We start from the raw sequence: 23022 nt of genomic DNA on the forward strand, positions 1-23022 counted from the left end.
GACTGAATCCACATCAGCCTGGAACACTTGAACCTGGTTCCCATGATGCCCTGGTGGATCTGGTCTAAATCTAGGTCTAGGTCAGTGTTTTTCAACCTTGGGGTCAGGACCCCATGTGGGGTCGCCTGGAATTCAAATGGGGTCGACTGAAACTTCTAGTAATTGATAAGAATAAAAAACTTACTAATAAAAAAATTGATGTTGAACTGAGAGAGACAATCCCAATCCATAAAAGACATGACAAACTGAGTGTGAAACTGCAGCACTGTGGTTCTGTTTATCTGTCAAATGTTCATTGTGGTCAGTTTCAGATGCTGCAGCTCTTTCATAATTCATAGTTTGAGTTCTTGTTTGTTCAGTATTAATTGTCCTCCTTGTAAATCACAGCTGGACTGACTGGACAGATCCTGACCAAGGAAAATCACATTCTCCCTTTGTGCAGTAATCTAGAATAGAATAGTCTTTATTGTCATTGTAACATGAAACATGTACAACGAAATTAAAAAGTGTCCACCAGTCAGTGCATAATAAAAACAACTACAACAACACAGACACAAACATCACAATAGTAAATAAATAATTATAAAAATAAAAACAAACAAACACTCACAGCCATTCATTCAATCATCGAATCATTGCACGATCTCCATTACTGTATATATGTATCTACACCTGGATTTACTGCCTCTGTCCATAATAATATTCATTATATAGACTGAATGTCATCTAAAATTAACATTATTTGCAACATAGTATAGCAAACTCTTACATGATGAAAAACAAATACATTTTAGCAACAAAAAAAAAAAGTCTCCGTTTTGAATGTCTGGGGTCGCCAGAAATTTGTGATGTTAAAATGGGGTCACGAGCCAAAAAAGGTTGGGAACCACTGGTCTAGGTCCAGACTCTAAACCTGAATCAGATGTTGGGTCTAGAGCTGACTGCTCAGTTTTCAACACCTACTTTGTATTTTATTTTATTTATATTATTTTCAGATCCAGAACACTTTTTTATCCACTTTTTTAGGGGCTGTTCAGTTTGCAGACATGGGTCACAGCCAAAGGACAGAACATTGGACACATTCCACGTTTCACATAGATCGGTCAACGTACAGGACAAAACAGCAGCAGCTGAACGATCCAGTCATCCAGTGCAACAGTTTCACCATCAGTGACAAAGTGCAACAGTAGCAATAAATAGATCCAATAGATTTTAGAACCTAAAAAACAGCACATGTAAATGACCAGTGAACACCTCACACTAACCACTGTCACTGACAATTAAAAGCCTGATGACAAAAGGAATAAAAGGATGAGCATATCTGTATCTGTAGCATATATTTAACCTTCATTAAACCAGAAAAAGTCTAAAACTAAACTCTAGCAACATTCAGATGATAAATACCTGTGACCTTTGACCTGCAGGTCAGTTCACACAGCTGTGTTTGTGTGTTTACTTCAGGGTCTATAGGAAAACACAACATCTGGTCAGTGACTTCACTGTGTTTGGACAGTGGTGGTGACGTTTGATCCCTGGACTCACATCACCTCTGGGTTCTGCAACAACAACATGTCAGAGTTTTTATTTTAGTTTGATTTGTTTCATCGCATTTGTTCATTTATGGTACTTATTATTGATCAAAATGTCTGTTTATCTGAAAAATTCAATCATTTATGACAAACTTACATCAATAATCATCAATACATGTCATTCTTTCAGGAATCAGCACAAACTGTCAATTTTCTGTTCTGCAGAGAGACACACCGTCCTCTGCTGGACAAAAGGTGCAGCTTCAGCTCTGGGGTTGGATTTTAAGAAAATATGGACAAAATGAACAAATGACTCAAAACATTTTATTTTGCAGAATTTTTGATTGGTTTTATTAACGTCATAATAGGTTATTAAGGTAACTGAAGTGAAAATTAAAGTGTTGTTATTTATTTTCATAATAATGAACTAATAATTAAAAAAAAAAACAACAACAACAAAAAAAAGTAATTAATAATGGTTATGTGTAAATCTGGACCAGTCCCAGTATTTTATGGATACTTTAAAATAGGTTGAACCGAAATCTCATGAAGGTTTAGAGAAAAAAGACCAGTGGATTTAAGTTTTCACATCAGAATAAAATGAAAAAGATAAACAACAGTAAAATAAAAAAAGAAGCTAAAAACGGGGACATTTAATAAATAACAAATAAAAACGTTGAGACATTCAGAATAATTTTTAATCATTAAAGCAGACACTAATTTACAGCTTCTTAATGTCTTTCATGTTTTATTTCTAGTTTTGAGACTGATGCACATTAGGCCCATTATTACTGAGAAAAAACCCAGGGTTACTTCAACTTAATTTTATTCAGTGTTATTAATGTTTGTGTGTTTTAAGTGTCAATAACCTGATGAAGAAATATTGTACAAAATAAATGAAGTTCAAATGAAGAAAGAAGTGTAATTAATAGCATTAGTATTAAAATGGTCAAATAGGACTCACCTCTAATTTATTCTATATCACTATTTTTATGTAAAAGTCCTTTTTCTCAGTACATTCCACGCAGTGATTTAAAAACTCGACAAAATTTTTATCAAAATAATGAATAGAAAATTATTAACATATTATCCTAATTATTTCTCATTCATTTTAGTTATTTTTTTTTAAACAAAAACAAAACAAAAAAAAAAAACAAACATTTATTTATCTGTTAAAAGCCTAAAAGCCCCCCCCCCCCAAAAAAAAACAAACAAACAAAAAAAACAACAAAAAAAAAACCGTGTATTTGCGTTAATTTAAAGCTTCACGACACTTAACGGCAATTGACGGCACAGTTCTCCAGTTGTCAGTCCATCGTCCAATCAAATTCGATACGCCGAGCACGCTGCGCAGGCGCTCACCCAATCACACGGCGCACGGGTCTGTTGCCGCCGCCGCTGACGCCTACGTTCCGCTTCCTTCCCCATTCACTTTACTGGACATTCTGCCGCTCCTTCGCGCTTTTTCCGCTTGAACAGCAAAGGTCGCGGCAGGCGGCGTCGCGCTCCGACTGAACGTGACGGATCTGCGGCGGACACACACCGCGGACACACTCCAGGACCACGGCCCGGACCGGGACCAGAACCGGGACGTGCAAAAAGGCTCTCCGCCCCGGACTCTACCGTAAGTGTTCCCCGGGAACAGCGGGAAACCGTCAATTTGTCAGTTATTAAAAAAAGCTGTAACATCTCGCGGGGCGGCGGCGCGGCGCGGAGGCGTCGAACACGGTGTGAGTTGGAGACGTTAATGTCCGGTTGGACCGAGATCCAGATGAGCACAGAGGTCACGGACCGGGACTCAGACCGGAACACACACCTAGGCCAAGCCGGGACAGAACCGGTGCCGCCACAGAACCAGGTCTAACAGAGTCCGCGACGCTGCCGCGGACACAGAAGCCAAACTGCAGGCGGCGGCCGAACATTTACCGCCTCCTCCTGTTTGGATTGATCATTGATTATCGATCAGGGCTGCAGGTTCTTTAAAGACCTAATCATGAATAAATGTTGAGCGGTGATGGAAACACGTGGATTTGAGTCCGTTTGGGAAGATCCAGAACCTGCCCAGGTCCATCTGGTTATTGAACCTTTTCCTGCTTTAACAGACGGGTCACATCATTAATTTAGTCCTTAACTGAATTCAGATCTTATTTCGTTCACTTTATCCTTTTATTAAAAGAATTAAAATGTGAAATCATTTAATAAAAAAATAGGAATTTGTGTTCTATCAAATAAGTCTACGGCTGCTTTCGTGTCCCCTGGGAGTTTGGACAACTCCCTTCTCATTTAAAAAAAATGTATTTTCATAATATTACACAATCTAGTGCATTAGGGCCTAACTGCACATTCGTCTGTATGGATGTAAATCCTGCACACAATGTGTATGCAGTAAACATGTAAGTGTATGACAATGAGCTCGAATAAAAACATTTGAAAGAGATAATATTATACATTCTTTTATGCAGAATTCTACCTTTTTTCCACCTTCAAACGTTATTTATCCTCCTGACATTATTATGTGGATCCTTACAATCATCATCATTTGATTTTTAGTTAAAAACCAAATATTGATTATTGATTAATTATATCAATACAGTACAATGATAATAATATTAGTATTTATGATTAGTAATGATTTTACTATTATTATTTATTCAGCAGTTTCTCATTGGTCCAACTCGACATTTAAATATAATGACAGATGAACCTGACGAAGATGTCAGTTCTAGAGCTTCGTTAACACTGATCAGTGATGACAAATTACAGCTGTCAATCACATGTCTAGCCCCTCCCTGTCAGGAGCAGGTTCCTCCTGGACTTATTCTCCTCTAATCAGACGTGTCAGTGTCACACAAACCTTGTTCATTTTCCAACTGAACCTCTTGTCTCATTCAGAACATTTGGCTTCTCTTTGTTGACCCACTGATCTGGACTCATCTGTCCATTCGAAGTGCTCCAGTTGTTAAAGTATAATACCACTGACGGCCACTAGATGCTGCTCCCGTGGACACTCTCTGTAAAATATGGCATCAGTATTGTTTCTCCAGGGTTCATTCTATGTTTATAAGGACCTTCTAATACACAACCTGGTCTTTAAACGTTTCCTCCATCAATCTGGTCTCAGGTCCAATAGAACCTTTGACATCTGACAAGTTAGGGTTTGATTGACAGATGTGATTGACAGTTCACCACTGCCAAGTCAAACACGTTTTTGAACCAGCTCAGCTGTAGTTACTAATTTAGTTTTTTTCCAAGTAAGTAAATAAACATTCAGCATTAGTTCACCCATCACCCCTTATGCTCCTTTAGCCCCGCCCAATTTGTCCAAATATGGTCACTTTCAGCTCTAAAAAGCCAACATGGTGACATACAAGCTACAAACCTTTGGCTTAAAAAAACAAAAAAACAAAAAACAAAAACCCAATAGGACGTCACCATTGTGTCTGTGGTTTTAATCAGTCTGTGATTAAAATACTCACATCTCATAATAACAGCTGTGTCATTGATCATCTTCACATGTTAACATGTCCAACGTTTACAGCAGAAATAAAAATGTAAAGACTCGAATAAACCGTAATGGTCTCTAGAGTGAATTTCCCCTTTATTGACAACTGTACACAGTAAATTTAATGACAATTTTACCTCATTAGATCATTTTAAGACTCAATGAGTCAGTTTCTATAACCATATAAATCCAATAACTGTTATCTGATGCGTTTACAGGCGCTACACATTATATATATATATACATATACATATACATATACATATATGTATACATATATAGTAATGAACATAGTGATGGTACAATCAAACTTCCTGTTATTTTCTTCTACATCACTTTTTTTTCTCTATGATTTAATAATAATCTTATATTATATAAAGGAAGTGGACACTGTGTGTGCGTGTGTGTGTGCGTGTGTGTGTGTGTGTGTGTGTCTTGGGCATCACACTAAATCCGTACAGAGCTGACTGCTGCAGTTTGGCATACGCATGTAATTTTGGTCAAGGAACCAACTAGTGAAAATGGCACGTTGATAGCACCAATATTTTGGGAGATATTAGTAATTTTGAATACAATAGCCGTACAATCATGTTGCTGTGCCCAGAATTATGTGAACACTTTTGCGGTGACTGCTGGACAAATACAGTACAGCATGCTTGAATACACAACAGATATCCATGCCGGGGGACCGGGATGTTACCCGTCAGGGTTGGGATGCGGATTTTAAAAACACCCCCCCCTTTTCGCACCCCACCCTCAGTATTGACAATGATAAAGTCCAGGATCTAGAACCTGTGGTTCCCCACGGGTCAACGCACTAGTAACAATAGTAGTAGTAGTAATAATAATAATAATAATAATAATAATAATAATAAATTGTATTTATAAAGCCATTTTCATTCAGAAGAATCTCAAAGTGCTACAGTGAAAAGAGAGTCTTCAGAACATGATATCATGACTTGTGTGAATATACATGCCACTTTTAACTGGCGTTAATTGCCGTGTTATCTGTATACATTATAAGCTTTCCACGTGTATGTTCACACCGTGTCAAATACCACACACTGAGGCTTAGGGTTATGTGAACCAGAGATCTTGGCGTAAATTGACACGCAATCAAATGGCGTTGAATAACACACGAAAGGGTGAAAATGCATACGTATAGCACGCCAAGGTCTTCCATGGTTCAAAGTTTGGTTCTGGGTGGGAGAAGGAGGTTGGTGCTGTGGGGCTGGAGGACTCAGGTGGATGTATGTGGGGTGAGGAGGTCCTTGAGGTTGTTGGGGGTGTTTCCATGGATGCATTTGTAGGTGATGAGAGCCGTCGTATGAGACTGATCTCATGAAATGGCATTGTATGTCACACCAGTTCTTATGGCATTTGGCGTGCTATACGAACACAGTTTCGTCCTTTTGCGTGTTATACAACGCCATTTGATCGCGTGTCAATTAATGCCAAGATGTCCGGTTCACATATACCTAACCTCTAACCCTAACCCTCAGTGCGTGGTATTTGACGCTGCGTGAAATCTTATGATGCATACAGATAACACACCAATTATTGCCAATTAAAACTGTATATTTACACTAGTCATGATATCATGTTGGTCTTATAGTCAATTCTGAAAGTGATTGGGAGCAGGTGGAGGTTATGGAGGATTGGAATGTTGTGTTCCAGTTTATGGACTCTCATAAGGACTCTGGGAGCTCTGTTTTGGATGGATTGTAGTTTTTGGAGCCTTTTCCTGGGGATCTCATAGAGAAGGACGTTACAGTAGTCAAGTCTTAATAAGACAAAGGCGTGGACGAGTTTCTCTGCATCCGAGGCACTGAGGGAAGGATGGAGTTTGGAGATGATTTTAAGATCTACAAATCATGTTTTAAACAGATGTTTGATGTGTAATCAAACATCATAGTTTTGTTTAATAGTTTTTCTGTACATTCAGACATAATAGAACTAAATAAATCAGATTAACAGGTCTGTATACATGCATGAAGACATCGCAGTATTGGGGACAAGTCTAATTGTGTTAATCTGATTTCTCAATCAGATTACCGCTGTTATTTGATAAAACAGATCAGATTATATTGTTTACATGATCAATAATAATCTGATACTGATCAGAGTATTAGTGTGGATGGAAACCTGGTCAGTGTCATGTATCATTAAGGGTGTGGCCACTGTGATTGACAGGTGAGTTCAGTCAGAGGATTGTGTCTAGAAGTTTACTGTGGATTCATTCCAGTAATCAGAGGAATTTAGCTGAATTAGCTGATGTTAGCATTAACGCGTATTGACATGTATGGTCTGTCTGCTTGCAGCTAATCATGTAGCTCAGGTATCTGTTGTTAGTGTATTTGTACATTTACATTCATACATTTACATTTGTACGTTCATACTGGTATGAACACAGTTGTATGTGTTAACATTTATTAAGGATCTGAAATGACTTGATGGGGTTTAATATGACACTGGTAGTGGATATGGGCGGGGCTGATTGTGACACTGTTGGTGGATGTGGGCGGGGTTTGCTATGACACTGTTAGTGGGCGTGGTTTATCATGATGCTGTTAATGGTTGTGGGTGGGTTTTATTATGACCCTTGTAGAGGATGTGGGTGGGGTTTATTATGACACCATTAATAGTAGACGTGGGTGGGGTTTATTATGATGCTGATAGTTGATGTGGGCGGAAAAAAAAAAAGAATGAATTGTGAATAAAACATGTAAAAAGGAGATGTCTTTATTTGTGCTGTTGTCTCACAATTTAGGTATATTACCCACTAGTGTTCTTTTTTTTATATACAACTACTTCACTGGAAACTCTACGGAACAGAATTATGGTCATTTAAGGAGATGATTTCACACAATTTATCTCATAATTATGAGAAAATATTGTCTAATGAAATAATGATCACTTGTGCAAAAACAAGGACATTAATGGAAGAAGCACTGAAGTACAATGAAATGGGTTGTATCTTATTTAACCAATGTATTAAATGTGTCGAGCATTAATTACCCATGAACAATGTACATTTATGGTTATTATTCATTTAGTTTTTGTTATTTGGATGTAAGGTTTTCCAGGATATGCTATCATAATCTGATCATGTGTCATGTGACTCCAGATCCATAGACATATTATTACTACACTGGACAAATGAGACACAGGTCATTTTATTGTATAGTATAGTACAATTTAGTGCTTCTAATATATATTAAGATTTTTTTCTGTACACTCCTGATCAAAATTTTAAGACCAGTTGAAATATTTCATGAATTTACATTTTTCACTGTTGGATCTAAAGAAGTTTCTACGTAGAGTTTCAAAATGCAAAAAGAAGAAATAGGAGAGAGACAAAAAAATTTTTGAATAAGCAATTTATTCCAAAGAACTATCAAACTGAAATAGTCTGTTCATCAGCCATTCAAAAGTCCACAGCCTTTAAAAGCCCAGATCTGCACAAAAATGTGGATTCAATATCATTTTCTGTCAGGTATTCACACTGTCATGACCTCCTGTTGGCAAAGGCAAAAAAGCTTTGTCTCTTTGAACGTGGACAGATTGTTGAGCTGCATAAGCAAGGCCTCTGGCAACGCACCATCGCTGCTGGGGTTGGACGCAGTAAGACAGTCATGTTGAATTCCTTCGAAGATCCTGAAGGTTATGGAACAAAAAAGTCAAGTGATAGAACCAAAAAAATTTCACCGGTGCTGAGCTGCAGGATCCAATTAGCTGTCTGTCAAGACACAGGACGACCCCCAACCCAAATTAAGGCTGTGACCGGTGCCGACTGCAGCCCAAAAACCATCAGACAACATCTGCCAGAGAAGGGCTTTAAGAACAAAAAATGTCTTCAAAGGCCTTGAAAACCAAAAAACTGCCCGTTTGGTCTTCGCAAGAGAGCACCAAACATGGGACATCGAAAGGTGGAAGAAAGTTTTATTCTATGAAATTTTTTTTTTTACCTTGATGGTTCTGATGGTTTCCATGGTTACTGGTATGACAAGGCGATTCCACTGGAGATGTTTTCTAAGCGACACAGTGGAGGGGGCGTGGCCATCATGATCAAACAGCTAAGGCTGGTTCTGTGCAGATGTTGCAGGGGTCATGGGTCATGACTGAGGGCCATGGTCTGTGTGGGAATGACTGGGTTTAAAAAGAGGACAGCACTGCAGTCCACACTGTCCAATGTCTGACAGAGGACTGAGAATGAGGAAGTACACCGCTCTGTTGGACCATCCTGCATGTTCCCCTGATCTAAATCAAATTGAGAACATTTGGGGATAGATGGCAAGGGAAGTTTACAAAAATGGACATCAGTTCCAGAGAGTGGATTCAACATGACTGTCTTACTGTGTCCAACCTCAGCAGTGATGGTGCGTTGCCAGAGACCTTGCTTATGTAGCTCAACAATCTAACCATGTTCAAAGAGAGAAAGCTTTTTTGCCTTTGCCATCAGGAGGTCATGACAGTGTTAATTCCTGACACAAAATGACATTGAATTCACATTTTTGTGCAGATTTGGGCTTTTAAAGACTGTGGTCTTAAACTTTTGATGGGCTGATGAACAGCCTATTTCCGTTTAATTGTTGTTTCCAATAAATTGCTTACTTAAAATTTTTTTTGTCTCACTCCCATTTCTTCTTTGACATTTTGAAACTGTACTTAAAACCTTCTTAAGATCCAATTGTGCAAAATGTAAATTCTTGCAATTTTTCAACTAGTCTTAAAATTTTGATAAGGAGCATATTTATTTTTAATTATATAATTTTAATCAAATGAAATTTTATTTATATAGCGCCAAATCATAACTAAAGTTATCTCATGACACTTTTCATATCGAATTGGTCGAAACCAGACTCTAATCTCTGTGATTCCTTTTAGACTGAACCTCTGTTATATTCATGAGGATCAGGACGTTGTAAATATGACTTATTGGGTGTAATTTGTCTACTTAAATCTTTCTTTTCATTTCAGTTCAACACTTGTTTTTGTTTTATTTTGTAGACGTGGCCGTGGTTTCGTTTCTTTTATTTTGAAAGTCACGCCGTGCTTCCGGTTGTCTCTCCATTTAATCCTTTCCCAGAATGCTTTGTGTCCGCCTCCCCTGCTTCCTGTTTATTGTCACCGTCTCCGCCGGTAAATTTTAACGTTTTGGCCGCAGAGCCTCCGCTCAAAGCTCGGTGAGTAACATAATTCACAGAATACGGACAGTTTTACCGGATGAACGGGCCCGGTTCCGTCCAGCCGCCGTTAAACCGCAGGACGGAGCGGCTCCATCCACCGCTTCCTCATCAGCCGCCGGACTCCGCTCCGAAACCGGACAGTTGTACCGACCTCCGCTCCGGTGCGGACAGACGGAACCGGGAGATCGGTTTAATGGACGAAACCGAGCGGAAGGCGGTTCTGGAAGATTCGGCTTCAGAACAACGAAACAATTCAGTCGGAACCGTCCGTACGGTCCCGTCGGTGCTGATGTCCCGCCGAATTCCGATCAGAAACCGAACACTTCTACCGAAGCCCGCATCGGTCCGCAGAGGAACACAGTTTAACGTGTTTACAGACGGGAAATGAGCTACCGGAGGATTCGGCTGGAAAACAAACGGAGCTTTAACCGTGAAATCTGTGACATGTCACCGGACTGATGGATGTCCGACCGCCGCTTCCTCCTCAGCCCGCAGCCGCCGGAGCCCGTTCGGAAGGCGGACATTTGTACAAAGCACCGCTTCGCTCCCCACCGACACAAACACAAACACATTTCAGAACATTATATGAAAGTAAATAACCTTCTGGAAAATTCGGCTTGAAAACAGTAGGAAAATACAGACGCCTTCTGTCTCAGATGTCCTCTGTAATTATGGATGTCGTCCCGAACTCCGCTTATAAACCGGACACTATAACGGACTGCAGCTTCAGTCCGTTTTATCACCTAATCACCTACATTTTCATACATGTATTAAATGAGAATGCGTTTCTGGAAGGTTCTGTTCTAAAACGACCCGAAAACACGAAGGCAGTCCGTGTCGGATGTCAGGCAGAGGGATGATGCCCCGCCGCCCTCCGCGCCTGATTTTACTGGAAATAACCGGAGAAATCCTCAATAAACGCGTCCTTTCTGTTAATATTCGTCATTAATCCCAGTCTGTTTGTTTGACTCGACTCATCCCGGCCTTAAATGTCAGATATCCGCCGGATGAGCCGGTGCAGTCGGTGTGTGAGGCCCTGAAAGCCGGAACGACCGTAAAAAGCGGTGATTTTTCAACGGAGTTCGGTTCGACATGGTTTGGACCAAACAGAGCTGAATTAAACACACAAACAACAACTAACGAAGACTTAAATGAATATTTACTGATGTCACCGCCGGTCAGAGGTCATCAGGCTCCTCTGACCTTATATGGGTGTGTCGTTAATGATCGTGACGTCACACACGGTTTATGATCAATAATCAGTCACTGATTCACAGATGCCACAGTTTAGTGAGGTATAGACGTGTTTGACACTTTTAGTTTCATTTAGTCTGATTTCAACTCATCACTTGTATTGTGTTAATATGAATGATTATTGACTGATGATCAATAGATATGTTATTGATTATCTTATTGGTGCTTTAACATTCAGATTAGTCAGAATGAGGAAAGTTTTTATTGGAAAAGTAGCTTCTGGATTAAATCCTGATCAATAATCTTTCACTATGATGGACAGCTGCATCAGTCCATCGTGTTAATGTGTGTCATTGGTTCAGTTTAATTAATATGACTGATTATTGACTGATTATTGTTGCATTGTTGAATCCTGTTGGTCTGAGCAGGTTCAGTATTTGTTGAATCACATTCATCTGAAACATTTGATGTCGTTTGTAGTTTTAGTGAGTTTCTTATTGATCAGAATGGGTTCAGTTTTCCTCAGTTTCCATCAGATTGATTAATGTCATATCAGTCGTTAATTATCCCCATAAATGCCACATCATGAGTAAAAATTCAGAAAACCAGACAAATTGAAAAAAGGAGACACATAGTCTTGTTTTTTACTGATTTATTTTTTAATTTTTGGTGATCTGCTCGTGTGATTTTCAACATTTCATGAACATAAATGTTGAACATTCATAATGTCAGAATAAACCTGAACCTCAGGATGGTTTAGTATCTTATAGAAACCGTTCATCTCTTTTGTTTAACTGTCAGATTTAATCTTCAGGATAAAAACTGATTAATAATCAATCAGTTGAATTAAATTGATGCTGAATGAGTCGACATCGTCATAAAGAATCAGTGAACAGAGGCTGAAATGATCACCTTTTAGATTATTATTACCGTTTATCTGTGTTTTTCATCTAAGTGCTGATGTTCAGTTTTGGCTTTTTGAATGAGTATTTTACCATTTACAGATTAATTATTTTAACTCTGATCTGACAGAGCAGGTCTAATGACGTATATTAACTATTGATTATTTAAACATCACCATAAGGCCAGATCCAGCCAAAGTGAACATCAGTGTCAAAAATGAAAGTTTCTCCTATCATTTCTCAAATAGGCTCAAATTTTAGCAAAAGAACTATATTTTATGGAACTGTTTACAAAATTTCAATATCACTTGTAGAAAAAAAGATATAATCAATATAAAATTAAACCTAAAAAGGACTCATATATGTAAATGCACTATAAACTTTAATAATAATATTTGTTCAGACTCAAATATGTAAATGCAGTATTAACTTTAATAATAATATTTGCTCTTGTATCAGTGATATTTTCAGTCGGTGAATCTGTTGAACTAATTCTTCAACAGTACATGAATATACAAAGGTTCTGTCCAATCTAAGTATTAGTCAAATATGCTCTGCTATTATCTGTATACATCACTTCAGTTGTAATATGTCTGTTCAATAGAAGTTTAGGATCATATTTGTTGTGTTTTAGTTCCAGTCAGTCTTTTATTCTGATACTGAACAGAGGTCCACACTGCTGTCCCCATCTCACAACATATCTGTGTTCATAAAAACTGATCATTTAAACATTTTTATCCAATATTGATCACAATTGTAGTTTAACATCAGAGCTAAAGCACGATGTTTCATTTAGGATCTATTTATGATGGGAACAGCATGTTGGGTACATTTGAGTAAAGCGACAAAAAGGATGTTCATTTTGAGTCCCCGTATCACGCAGCAGTAATTTAAGTATTTTTACCCCAAAATTTTATTTCTGTAAATTGTAACGTGTCATGTTAGAGTACTTACTCAGACCTATTCATTCATGTATTAAATATGGAGATAAGTTATTTAGTTTAAACACAGAGACTACTGAACAGGAAATGTGTCACCGCTTGATCTGGCTCCATTATTTATCAAGAAACAGCTCAATAATCAATGACTCTATCTGGATTTATTATTTAGAGCGACAGAGGTGTAGTATCAAGATGTTCAGATAAAATACAATAATAGCAGTAATTAGGCATCAGATGAATGTGATTTAAATACTGACGGGTTTGTTTTTTGCGCCACCAGATAGATGGATAGATAGATAGGGGTCGAGTCATGTGGTTATGTAGGGAGTGCCCAACTACATTTTATACAGTAATTCAAAAAGTATTTAAGATAGAGACATGAATAATACATAATTTCAAAGGTATTAACTTGTACTTGAAGCTCATAAAAAGAAACAAAAGATGTAGTGTCATCTTTTGCCTAAAAAATTTGAAAAACTGCATGATTATATAGGGAGCAAAAATGAACATCTAACTTTGCCTTTTTTTCCTGAATGTTTTTAAAAGTGCAGTTGCAAGTGTCTCCTAACTATGACAATTTGCTGAGATGTTCTTTAAGGTGTCTATTTTGATAAACCATGGATGCATTTTTTTATTTTTTAAATATAACTATGACTTATGGCAAGAGTTTTGAAGAATGGAATGGTTATGTAGGGAATTAAGAATTTCGGTTATGTAGGGAAAGAAAAGACAGGTATACAGTTTCAATAGTTTATTCAAGCACTTGGTAACAAATGTATACATTTTTATACATATTTATGACTAGATATACAAATGATAGATAGATAGATAGATAGATAGATAGATAGATAGATAGATAGATAGATAGATAGATAGATAGATAGATAGATAGATAGATAGATCCCTAAGGAAATTCAAGTGGTGGTTTATTTCATTCTGTCCCTAATATTCACAGTTTATAATATTTAATTTGCTGATGTCATGAGTCATATTTTCGGCTACAGTTCAGAGTCGTTCACGTTCATAAAATTTTCTTATGTGCCTCTTGGGCCTGTGTTTCTTTTGGACCATATTCACAATGATCCAGTTCTGTGACTGTTGAAATGGTTGAACTCGTAGGTTTAGTCGTCATTTGTCAGTGTTTGTTTGTCGTGTTTCATCCTGTTCTGATTTATTATTCATCATCAGGTTTCACTGATCCGACTTTTTCAGTTCTGATACCGATACCAATCCAAGTACTAATCCGATACCAGTGTTTAGTTCATGATTCGCATCAAAAAGTCAGAAATAAATGTGTACATATAGATTTACTGAGTTATTTATTCTGAATTAATAATCAGACACCGTGAATCAAAGGATCAGAACCATGATCCAGATGTTTTGTTCAGTCTTTGATACCAATACTGTGTCGGATCAGTATGTCACTGGACCCGTTTACAGCCACACTAATACTATGACCAGTATCTGATTATTATTGATCATATAAACAGTATAATCTGATCTGTTTTTATCAGATAACAGCAGTAATCGGATTATGATAAATCAGATTAACACACTTGGATTTGTCCCCAGTACTCAGATGTCTTCATCCATGTACACAGGTTAATTTGATTTTATTTAGTTCTTTTACATCTGAACATGTGGGAAAAGTATTAAATCACAGAAAACAGAAGTAACGTAGAAGAAAAAAACAGAAAGTTAGATTCTACCGTCACTATGTACGTACAAACTCTGAAATAAATCCAATAATGGACTGAAATTTCTAAACCAGGGTTTATGGATTATCGTTTTTCTGAAGTGCATGTAAACGCATCATATCTGAATTAGGGCTGTATATTGGCAAGAATCTGGCGATGCGATACAAATCACAAAACTAGGACCACGATACGATATATCGCGATATATCATGGTACTGTTAACAAGGCAATATGTTTTTGTTTCTTCTTGTAGGAGAATATTTCCTGGAAAAATTTAATTATACCAGAAATATGCAGAGGATATGAACAGGATTTACTATTATATCACCAAGCTTTCCTCTGTAAAAATGATTTTTTTAAAATAAGTAATAATAAATAAATAAATAAATAAATAAACTTATGTTTGATAGACATTACAGTTTAAGATCCTGCTCAAATGTTCATATTCTATTAGTCGTGAAAAGAATGTAAAGTGCACAGTCCCTGAGTCGTCCAACATCAAACCATTATTCCCAACAAAGGAACTAACATCTGCCGCTCTGACAGTAAAAAGTGCTTTTAGAATGATTGAAATTACCATTATTTAACAAAACAGTGTTATCAGTTTTAAAAAAAACTACATGCATGGCCTGCAATATCACATTACTACTTTTTGAATATATAAACAAGAGCAAAATACCCATGTGAATGTAGAAATTAAAGAGCTCGCAGGATTCCCCAAAAAATGATAAAAAACAAAAAACAAGAACCTCTGCCATATCTCCATTTGAATAAATACCTAAAAATATTGATATAGTACTTTTTAATATTGATACAGTATCGTGAAATGAAATATCGCAATATATTGCAGAACCAATATTTTCTTACACCCCTAATGTGAATATTGGATGTTTATGGTCGTGGAAACAGACTCATTGACTGATGTGGTTGTAACTGATGGTCTCCTTCGTCCTCAGGGCTGTAGCTGCTCCTCTTCCCCCTTCACCAGTTCGCTTCATTTGGGCCCGGTCCAGGATGGAGGACTCGGAGGTGGAGCTGGCGGTGACGGAGCCGGACGCTCTGGGTGCAGACTTCATTACGGTGGAGTTGGACACGCAGCCCATCGAGTACGTGGTGAAGTGGGCCGAGGTGGGGTCGAAGTTCACCATCTCCTGTGTGAAGAAGGACTCGGACGACCCAGCGGACCTGACTGCCGAGCAACTGAAGATCGAGACCGACGAGGCGTTCTTCGCCCCCTACGAGGAGGTGTACCCCTGCGAGGTGACGGAGCAGAGCGTCGAGATCAAGACAGACTCCGATGAGGAGGACGAGGAGGAGCGCGACGACGAGCACGAGGTGCTGCTGGAGGCGGGTGGCGGACATCTGGAAGGAGACGCCGACTCAGACCAGAACGACGACTATGAGCCCGACGAGCGACAGTACCGCTGTAGCTACTGCGGGAAGTGCTACAGCCACGCCTCCAGCCTGTACCGCCACCAGCAGACGCACACCGGCAAAGGGGCGGCGCCACCCGCCAAACGGGCGCTGGAGCCTACGCACCAGGAGGCCCGCTACACCTGCCCACACTGTGGCATGAGCTTCAAGGGCAGCAGGTCAGTAGGGGGTCACAGGTCAGTAGGGGTCAAAGGTCAAAGACCACACAAACTAACCCTCACTTCATTAGCTCTTAATCTGTCAACTACTTCCACAACCAACCAGTCAAATTAGATTAGAAACAAAAAAATGGACAAACTGGAGATAAAAACAACGTCCAAACATACTCTGTTACAGAAGGAAATGGAAAAATAATATGAACCACATATCACTGATCATAGATGTTAAAGTGCATTTAGTCTGTTCACATTTTCTCCACATGACGTAATGTTTCCTCCTGAAAATAAGAGTGAAGGCCCATTGATGCTCACTGTCCGTTTGTGAATGGGTTTGTGTGGTCCAAACGGTGTCAGTGTCACTGCCCTTATTCTTCCATGTGTCCATTACATTGGAAGGAGTATCTGGCATCAGTCCACCAGAGGGCGCTGCTCTGAATTTACACATTGGACAAATACCACGAAGAAGAGCAGAGTTTTCTGAAAGAAGAAGAAAGTCAATAATAACCAACATGGTGATGGCAGGAACTTCATCTTTAAAACGCAGAGAACCTCACGTGTAAAACACCTGTAGAACACAGAAGCTCACCTGTAGATGCATCTCCATCCAGGTAGTGCTGTCTCTGCAGCTGGTGAATACACGATGAATATGTTTGTCTCTTTGGATGTTTCTTTATTTGATTTATGTTTGAGTGTATAAAGTCTTCTCTTATTGACTGTCTGCAGGATTTCAGAGTCTGAACTGTTAGAGTCGGATCCAATTAGACACTGAGTATGTTTACGTGACACTAAAAAACTGAGTTATTGTGTTAGTCTAAAACTGGATGGGAAAAGTCCATGTAAAGGTTTTAGTTTTCCTGCAAGTAAACAGACCAGTGGGACCGGAACTGAACCTGATGTTTTGACCCGGAATCCAACATCAGGCATCTGATCTGCACTAACAGTTGAGCAGACACAAAGTCCCATATGTTCAGATTTGAACCGTTGTCCATGATGGTTCCAGTTTAACCTCTGGGTTTGTGATTAACTCACTATTGACATTGTGTCGGTGATGGCGCACAAGCTGAAAGAGTGAATATCCCCACCTGTCATAGCAGAGGAGACAGGGTTTAACTGTAAACCCATTACATCTACATGTAGACTGGGACGAAGACAGCAGAACAGTTCAAGGGTTTAGTGGAGTTACGGTCATAGATCGTCTAATTGGCCTTTTGGTTAAAACATCTCAAATGGTAAAGTTGGTTTTGATGCTTATGTTTGAAACCTGAAAACAAACCAGACTATTTTATTTAATGGTGTTTGAGCTTCTCTGCACCAAATATGGTGATTCTGTTCTGGTTCTGGAGGGGGATGTTCTTCACTTTAACTGTTTGTTTGTTAGGATGCTGGGCAGTCACCTGAGGCTTCATGGGAAGAGGCGGATCCACCCCTGTAACATCTGTGGGAAGGAGTTCAACCACAGTTCCAGCCTGTCCCGCCACCGCCTTATCCACAAGAAGGGAAAAGGAATCCCCAAGGATGCTGCCCTCGGACCCAACATGGCCACCCTACGCCACTCACTGAAGACCAGCACCAAGAACAAGAAGACCAAGAGGCAGCAGACGACCACCATCGTCCAGACCCAGACCCACAGCGGGGACAAGTTCTACGCCTGTCCACAGTGTGACATGAGCTTCAGGACGTCCACGCAGCTGTCCAAACACCAGGTGAGACCACAGGATACCAGGTCCAGACCCCAGCTGAGGTGGAGCAGGTCCTGGTTAAGGGTCAGTGTTTCAGGACCACATATCTATAATGAGGTCATAAGTGGGTGGAGTGAAGATGGAAGCCCCTCCTCCTGGTCTATAGATGAACCTTCTAAAGCAGTGTTTTTCAACCTTGGGGTCGGGACCTCACATGGCGTCGCCTGGAATTCAAATGGGGTCGCCTGAAATTTCTAGTAATTGATAGAAATAAAAACTTACTAATAAAAAAATATGTAGTGAGTTGACAGAGACGATCACAATCCATAAAAGACATGACAAACCATGAAGCTGAAACTGAAGCACTGTGGTTCTGTTTATCTGTCAAATGTTCATTGTGGTCAGTTTCAGATGCTGCAGCTCTTTCATAATTCATAGTTTCAGTTCTTGTTTGTTCAGTATTAATTGTCCTCCTTGTAAATCACAGCTGGACTGACTGTACATATCCTGACCAAGGAAAATCCAATTCTCCTTTTGTGCAGTAATCTACACCTGGATTTATTGCCTCCGTCCAGAATAATACACATTATATAGACTAAATGTAGTCTAAAATTAATGTTTATTTAAAACATAGTATAGCAATCTATTACATGATCAAAAACAAATTAATTTTAGCAAAAAAAAAAAAGTCTCAGTTTTGAATGTATGGGCTCACAAGAAATTTGTGATGTTAAAATGGGGTCACGAGCTAAAAAAGGTTGGGAACCACTGTTCTAAAGGTCTTAAATGATGCTGAGGAAACACCTCATGTTGACTCTAGAAACAGGAGACTGTGAAGCTCTGAGTGAAATGCATGGTGGGAGTTGTAATCTAACGGTTGTGTGTATATCCATCAGGTGACCCATGTGAAGGAGCTGCTGGACAACTACACGCCAGGTAAAGAGAATCTGGGAGAGACGTCATCAGACCTGAAGATCCGCCTGAAGCTCTGCTCCAGAGACAAACCCAACTTCTACACCCTCTGTAAGAAGAACCGCCGCCGCCGTGCTGGCCGGGGCGCCAAGCGAGGCCCTGCCTCCTCGGAGGACGAGGAAGGGGGCGGGGCGGGAGGAGGGGCCGGTCGTCACGGCTGCGGCCAGTGCGGGAAGCGTTTCAGCCATGCCTCCAGCCTGGCACGGCACCAGCAGACCCACCGGGTGGATGGTGGGCGCATGAAGCTGCAGCAGCACCACCAGAAGACCGGACTCCAGGGCACCGCCAAGACCAAGACCTACACCTGCGCCGCCTGTAACAAGACCTTCATGCACTCGTCGAGCTTCTCTCGCCATAAGAAGGCGCACATGGAGGAGGAGCACCGCCGGGCCGCCACTGCCGCCGCCAAGCACTGCAAGAGACCGGTGTTAGATGAGACTGCGCCGTTGGAGTCCGATTCTGAGTGATGCTACCCAGACCGGCACCGGCTCAGACCGGATCTGGACCGGTCCTGGAGCTGCTCTGGGTTGGTTCTGAACCAGTGCCGACTGGTTCTGGACTGGTTTGGGACCAGTTCTCTCATAAGAGTTCTAATTGAAAAGGATCTGGAGTCGTTGGGGACAGATTCTGGATTTGTTGTCCCAGTTTGGGGAACTGGACTCTTCCTCTGGTGTAGATAGCAGCAGGACATCCATATGTGGTCGTATGGGGCGTGTCCACATACGGTCATATCCATATATGGTCATTACTGACCGTTAGCTCTTAAGGATGGGATTAGATTTAAAGTGTTAGACCCGCCCCTTGCCTCTGGCCCTGCCCCCTGTCTGTTTGCTTTCATTCTGCCCTCTCTACACTCCATTTCCCATCAGCCACCTGGGGAGGCCACTCCTGGCTGCCACTACAACTCCCATCAGCCCCGGGTCTTAGCATTCTGGGAAACTGAGTCTGACCATAAAACGAACTCATTCAGTTCAGGTTGAAGTTTATTAACGATAAAAATACATAAGATACGTTTGTTCAAGAGGAATCAGAGACGCACACATCTGATACAGACCATGTTTCTGTTTATTTGTTTTTGTTGTTATTTATTTCCCCCCTTTTGTTTTTTTGGAAACAAAGAAATAAGTCATTGTAAAAAAAAGAATAATAACTGAACTGTTTTAAAGTGTTTCATCACATGTTGTTTAAATGAGCACAAATTGGTTTCACAGCAGAGTAAAATAAGAGCTCAGAACCAGAAAGAATCACATTTTAATCTTTGGCGTGTCTGTGTTAGCCCCGCCCCTTCACCACACCCTCTTTCCGGTGTCTTTGTTTGATTCTTTGAACATTTGATCGAGTACCAGATAAGATGGTAAAAATACAGAAAACACAATAGTTTGAGCAGGAGTTAAAGATGCAGTGATGGTTTTTATATCTTAAATTCAATCACACATTAATGAACCAACGTGGATCAGATCAACAGGTGGAATTCATGTTCACGTCAGGTGAATATGTGATACGTGATATGTGGGTTGGGGTCAAAGGTCGATGTTTTAACTATTAGCTCCTGGATTCTGTGACATCACAATTGGCCTGATTATTAATGTGGTTACTGATCGTCCATAGGCATCTTTCTCCCCTTGTAGATTCGATTGGCTGCAGTTCTGAGGCCCAGCATTCTGATTGGTTCACTGTGTTTTCATATTTAATGTTCATTGTTTCTGTTTTTTTTTTTTTTTTTTTTTTCAAAGGTTAAAATGTGAAATCCCAGCAGACGAGCTGATTGGTCAGAGCCGTTTCCTCCACTCTTAACATTTGCATGAAGACTATAACTTGCAGCTCGTCAGCCATGTTTGTAGTTCTGTGGCATTTCCTGTTTCAGCGGCGGAGCGGCTGCGTCCCGGAGGTCAAAGGGCAAACTGCACTACTTATTTATGGATTTGGACAATGTTGTAATATATGGATATAAATGGTATTTAATGTGATTCACGAGAAAAAAAAAAACAACAAAAAACTAAGAGAGTGGCCTCGCTGCACTCGTTATTGTAGCACTACCACCGCCACCTTCATCATTTAGCACTATCATCATCAGATGCAAACAGGAAGAGAAGCAGATTTCACAGTAAAAGCCTCAGCGTATGAGAGGATTAATCAGCTGATGAACGACGATAAACATCTAAACCTAAAGAGTTGCTCTGATTGGCTGAAGCTAATGTCTGAGTCAGAGTTGAAATGACCACCAGATAACTCACAGCGATGCATCACAACTCAATAGAACATCCAGTAATAACCATAACATCCAATTATAACGAGTTATGACAAACATCGAACTCTCGCTGGGGACAAATTAGGTACAAACGGCAAACGTTACAGCTTTGCAGCAGAATCACTGACGTCTTCATCAGCCGATGGGGACACTTTTATCCACTAAAGTCTGACGTTTGTCCCACTCTGAAGTCTATTTTGGACCAGACTCGACTAAACACAAACTAAAGGGTCGTTCTGATTGGCTGATGTTAAAGTGGGCGTTTCCCCTCAGAGGTAGGAGGTGCCTCCAGCCGCCGCCGTTCTTCGGTTCACACGAGATTTTGTCCAAAGACCTGAGACTGAAACAGATGGATCGGATTTAGCCAATTCTGACCTGTGGACGTCGGCCACGCCTGCTCCTCCTCCTGCTCCTGCTCCTCCTGTTCTGTTGGGTTCTTTCTGTTTCAGCCCATTTCTGCTGCCATCTGCATTAGATCCTTGTGTTGCTCCTCCTCCTCGTCATGCTCCTCCCATTCTGTTGGGTTCTTTCAGTTTCAGCCCCTTTCTGCTGCCGTTTGCATTAGATCCTTGTTGTGTTGCTTTGTTTTCCAGCTGCAGGTAGAAGGTTGTACGTCATTGTATCGTGTTTGCCAATAGAATAAACCCAGTTGACATGTTTTGTCTTGCATTTTGTAATAAACCTTTGAAAGAAGTTGTGTTTTTCTGTGTTTTCAGTCAGTAAAAGATGGAATGAAAATGACATGAAGGTGTAAAAAAAACAAACAAAAAAAAAACAGATTCAGGTTTAATTTCAGAGCTGATGTATGTTCATTTTCACCAGATTTTCTTTATCTTTGTGGGTGTTCTTTACTCCAGGGTCTCGTGATCCTCTGAGTCTGTCTACTGCCATGAACCTCCTTCAGATTCACCAGAACCATCAGAGTCCAACAGGATCCGACAACAGGCCAGAACCACCAGAACCTTCAGACTCAGAGCTTCAGATTTAGCTGTTTTCAACTGGAATGATGCCCTCTGGTGGACAAGAGCAGCACGTACAGCCCATCCACCTACCTCTGAGTTTATCAGACTAAGGTTCACACTGAAGGTAAATCTGAACAAAACTGTTGTAAACTGATGTATGTGAACAATTACCACTAAAAGCATGAACATACAGGTCATGATTTGTGGTTTAATAACGTTCATGAAGTGAGAAGAGAAAAGGTTTTTTAGAAACGGTTGGAAATAAAAAGACCTGACAGTCGAACCCAGGGGTTTTCAGGGGCCACTTTCACTCCAATATGATCTGAAATGTAATAATAACAGTAAAAAAAGTCAAAGTACGTCAGGAAAATACTTAGATCTACAAACTATCCTTCAAAATCTGAATAACATGAACAACCTGAAATTTCACAATATTCAACCTCAGTTTATCATTTCCACAAATACATTCGACAGTTAGCTCAATATGATCTGAAATGGGCTGAATCAGTAAAATTATAACAGCGAAAAAAAAAAAAAACATTATGAAAATATTTACATCTACAAACTATCCTTTAAAAATGTGAATAACATGAACAAACTGAAATTTAATGAGAA

At 39.9% G+C, this 23022-nt stretch overlaps 1 protein-coding gene across 1 annotated transcript; it reads left to right on the plus strand.

Annotated features, from left to right (window-relative positions):
* Positions 1-1046: 1046 nt before the first annotated feature.
* Positions 1047-22138, plus strand: LOC115434552 (zinc finger protein 436). The gene is made up of 5 exons (XM_030156589.1): positions 1047-1170; positions 3009-3153; positions 15911-16546; positions 17925-18249; positions 19122-22138. The coding sequence occupies exons 1-5, from the start codon at positions 1047-1049 to the stop codon at positions 19662-19664; spliced, it is 1773 nt and encodes a 590-aa protein (XP_030012449.1). The 3' UTR covers positions 19665-22138.
* Positions 22139-23022: the final 884 nt, after the last annotated feature.

Source organism: Sphaeramia orbicularis, chromosome 15, assembly GCF_902148855.1.
Source record: "Sphaeramia orbicularis chromosome 15, fSphaOr1.1, whole genome shotgun sequence".
NCBI lineage: Eukaryota > Metazoa > Chordata > Actinopteri > Kurtiformes > Apogonidae > Sphaeramia > Sphaeramia orbicularis.

Bases quoted from the DNA above. Each gene is read 5' to 3' on its own strand.
- LOC115434552 (XM_030156589.1), top strand. From the start codon at position 1,047: ATGGGTCACAGCCAAAGGACAGAACATTGGACACATTCCACGTTTCAC. The intron at 3,154-15,910 runs GTAAGTGTTCCC...CTTCGTCCTCAG, and splicing joins TCTCCGCCCCGGACTCTACC to GGCTGTAGCTGCTCCTCTTC. The intron at 16,547-17,924 runs GTCAGTAGGGGG...TTTGTTTGTTAG, and splicing joins ATGAGCTTCAAGGGCAGCAG to GATGCTGGGCAGTCACCTGA.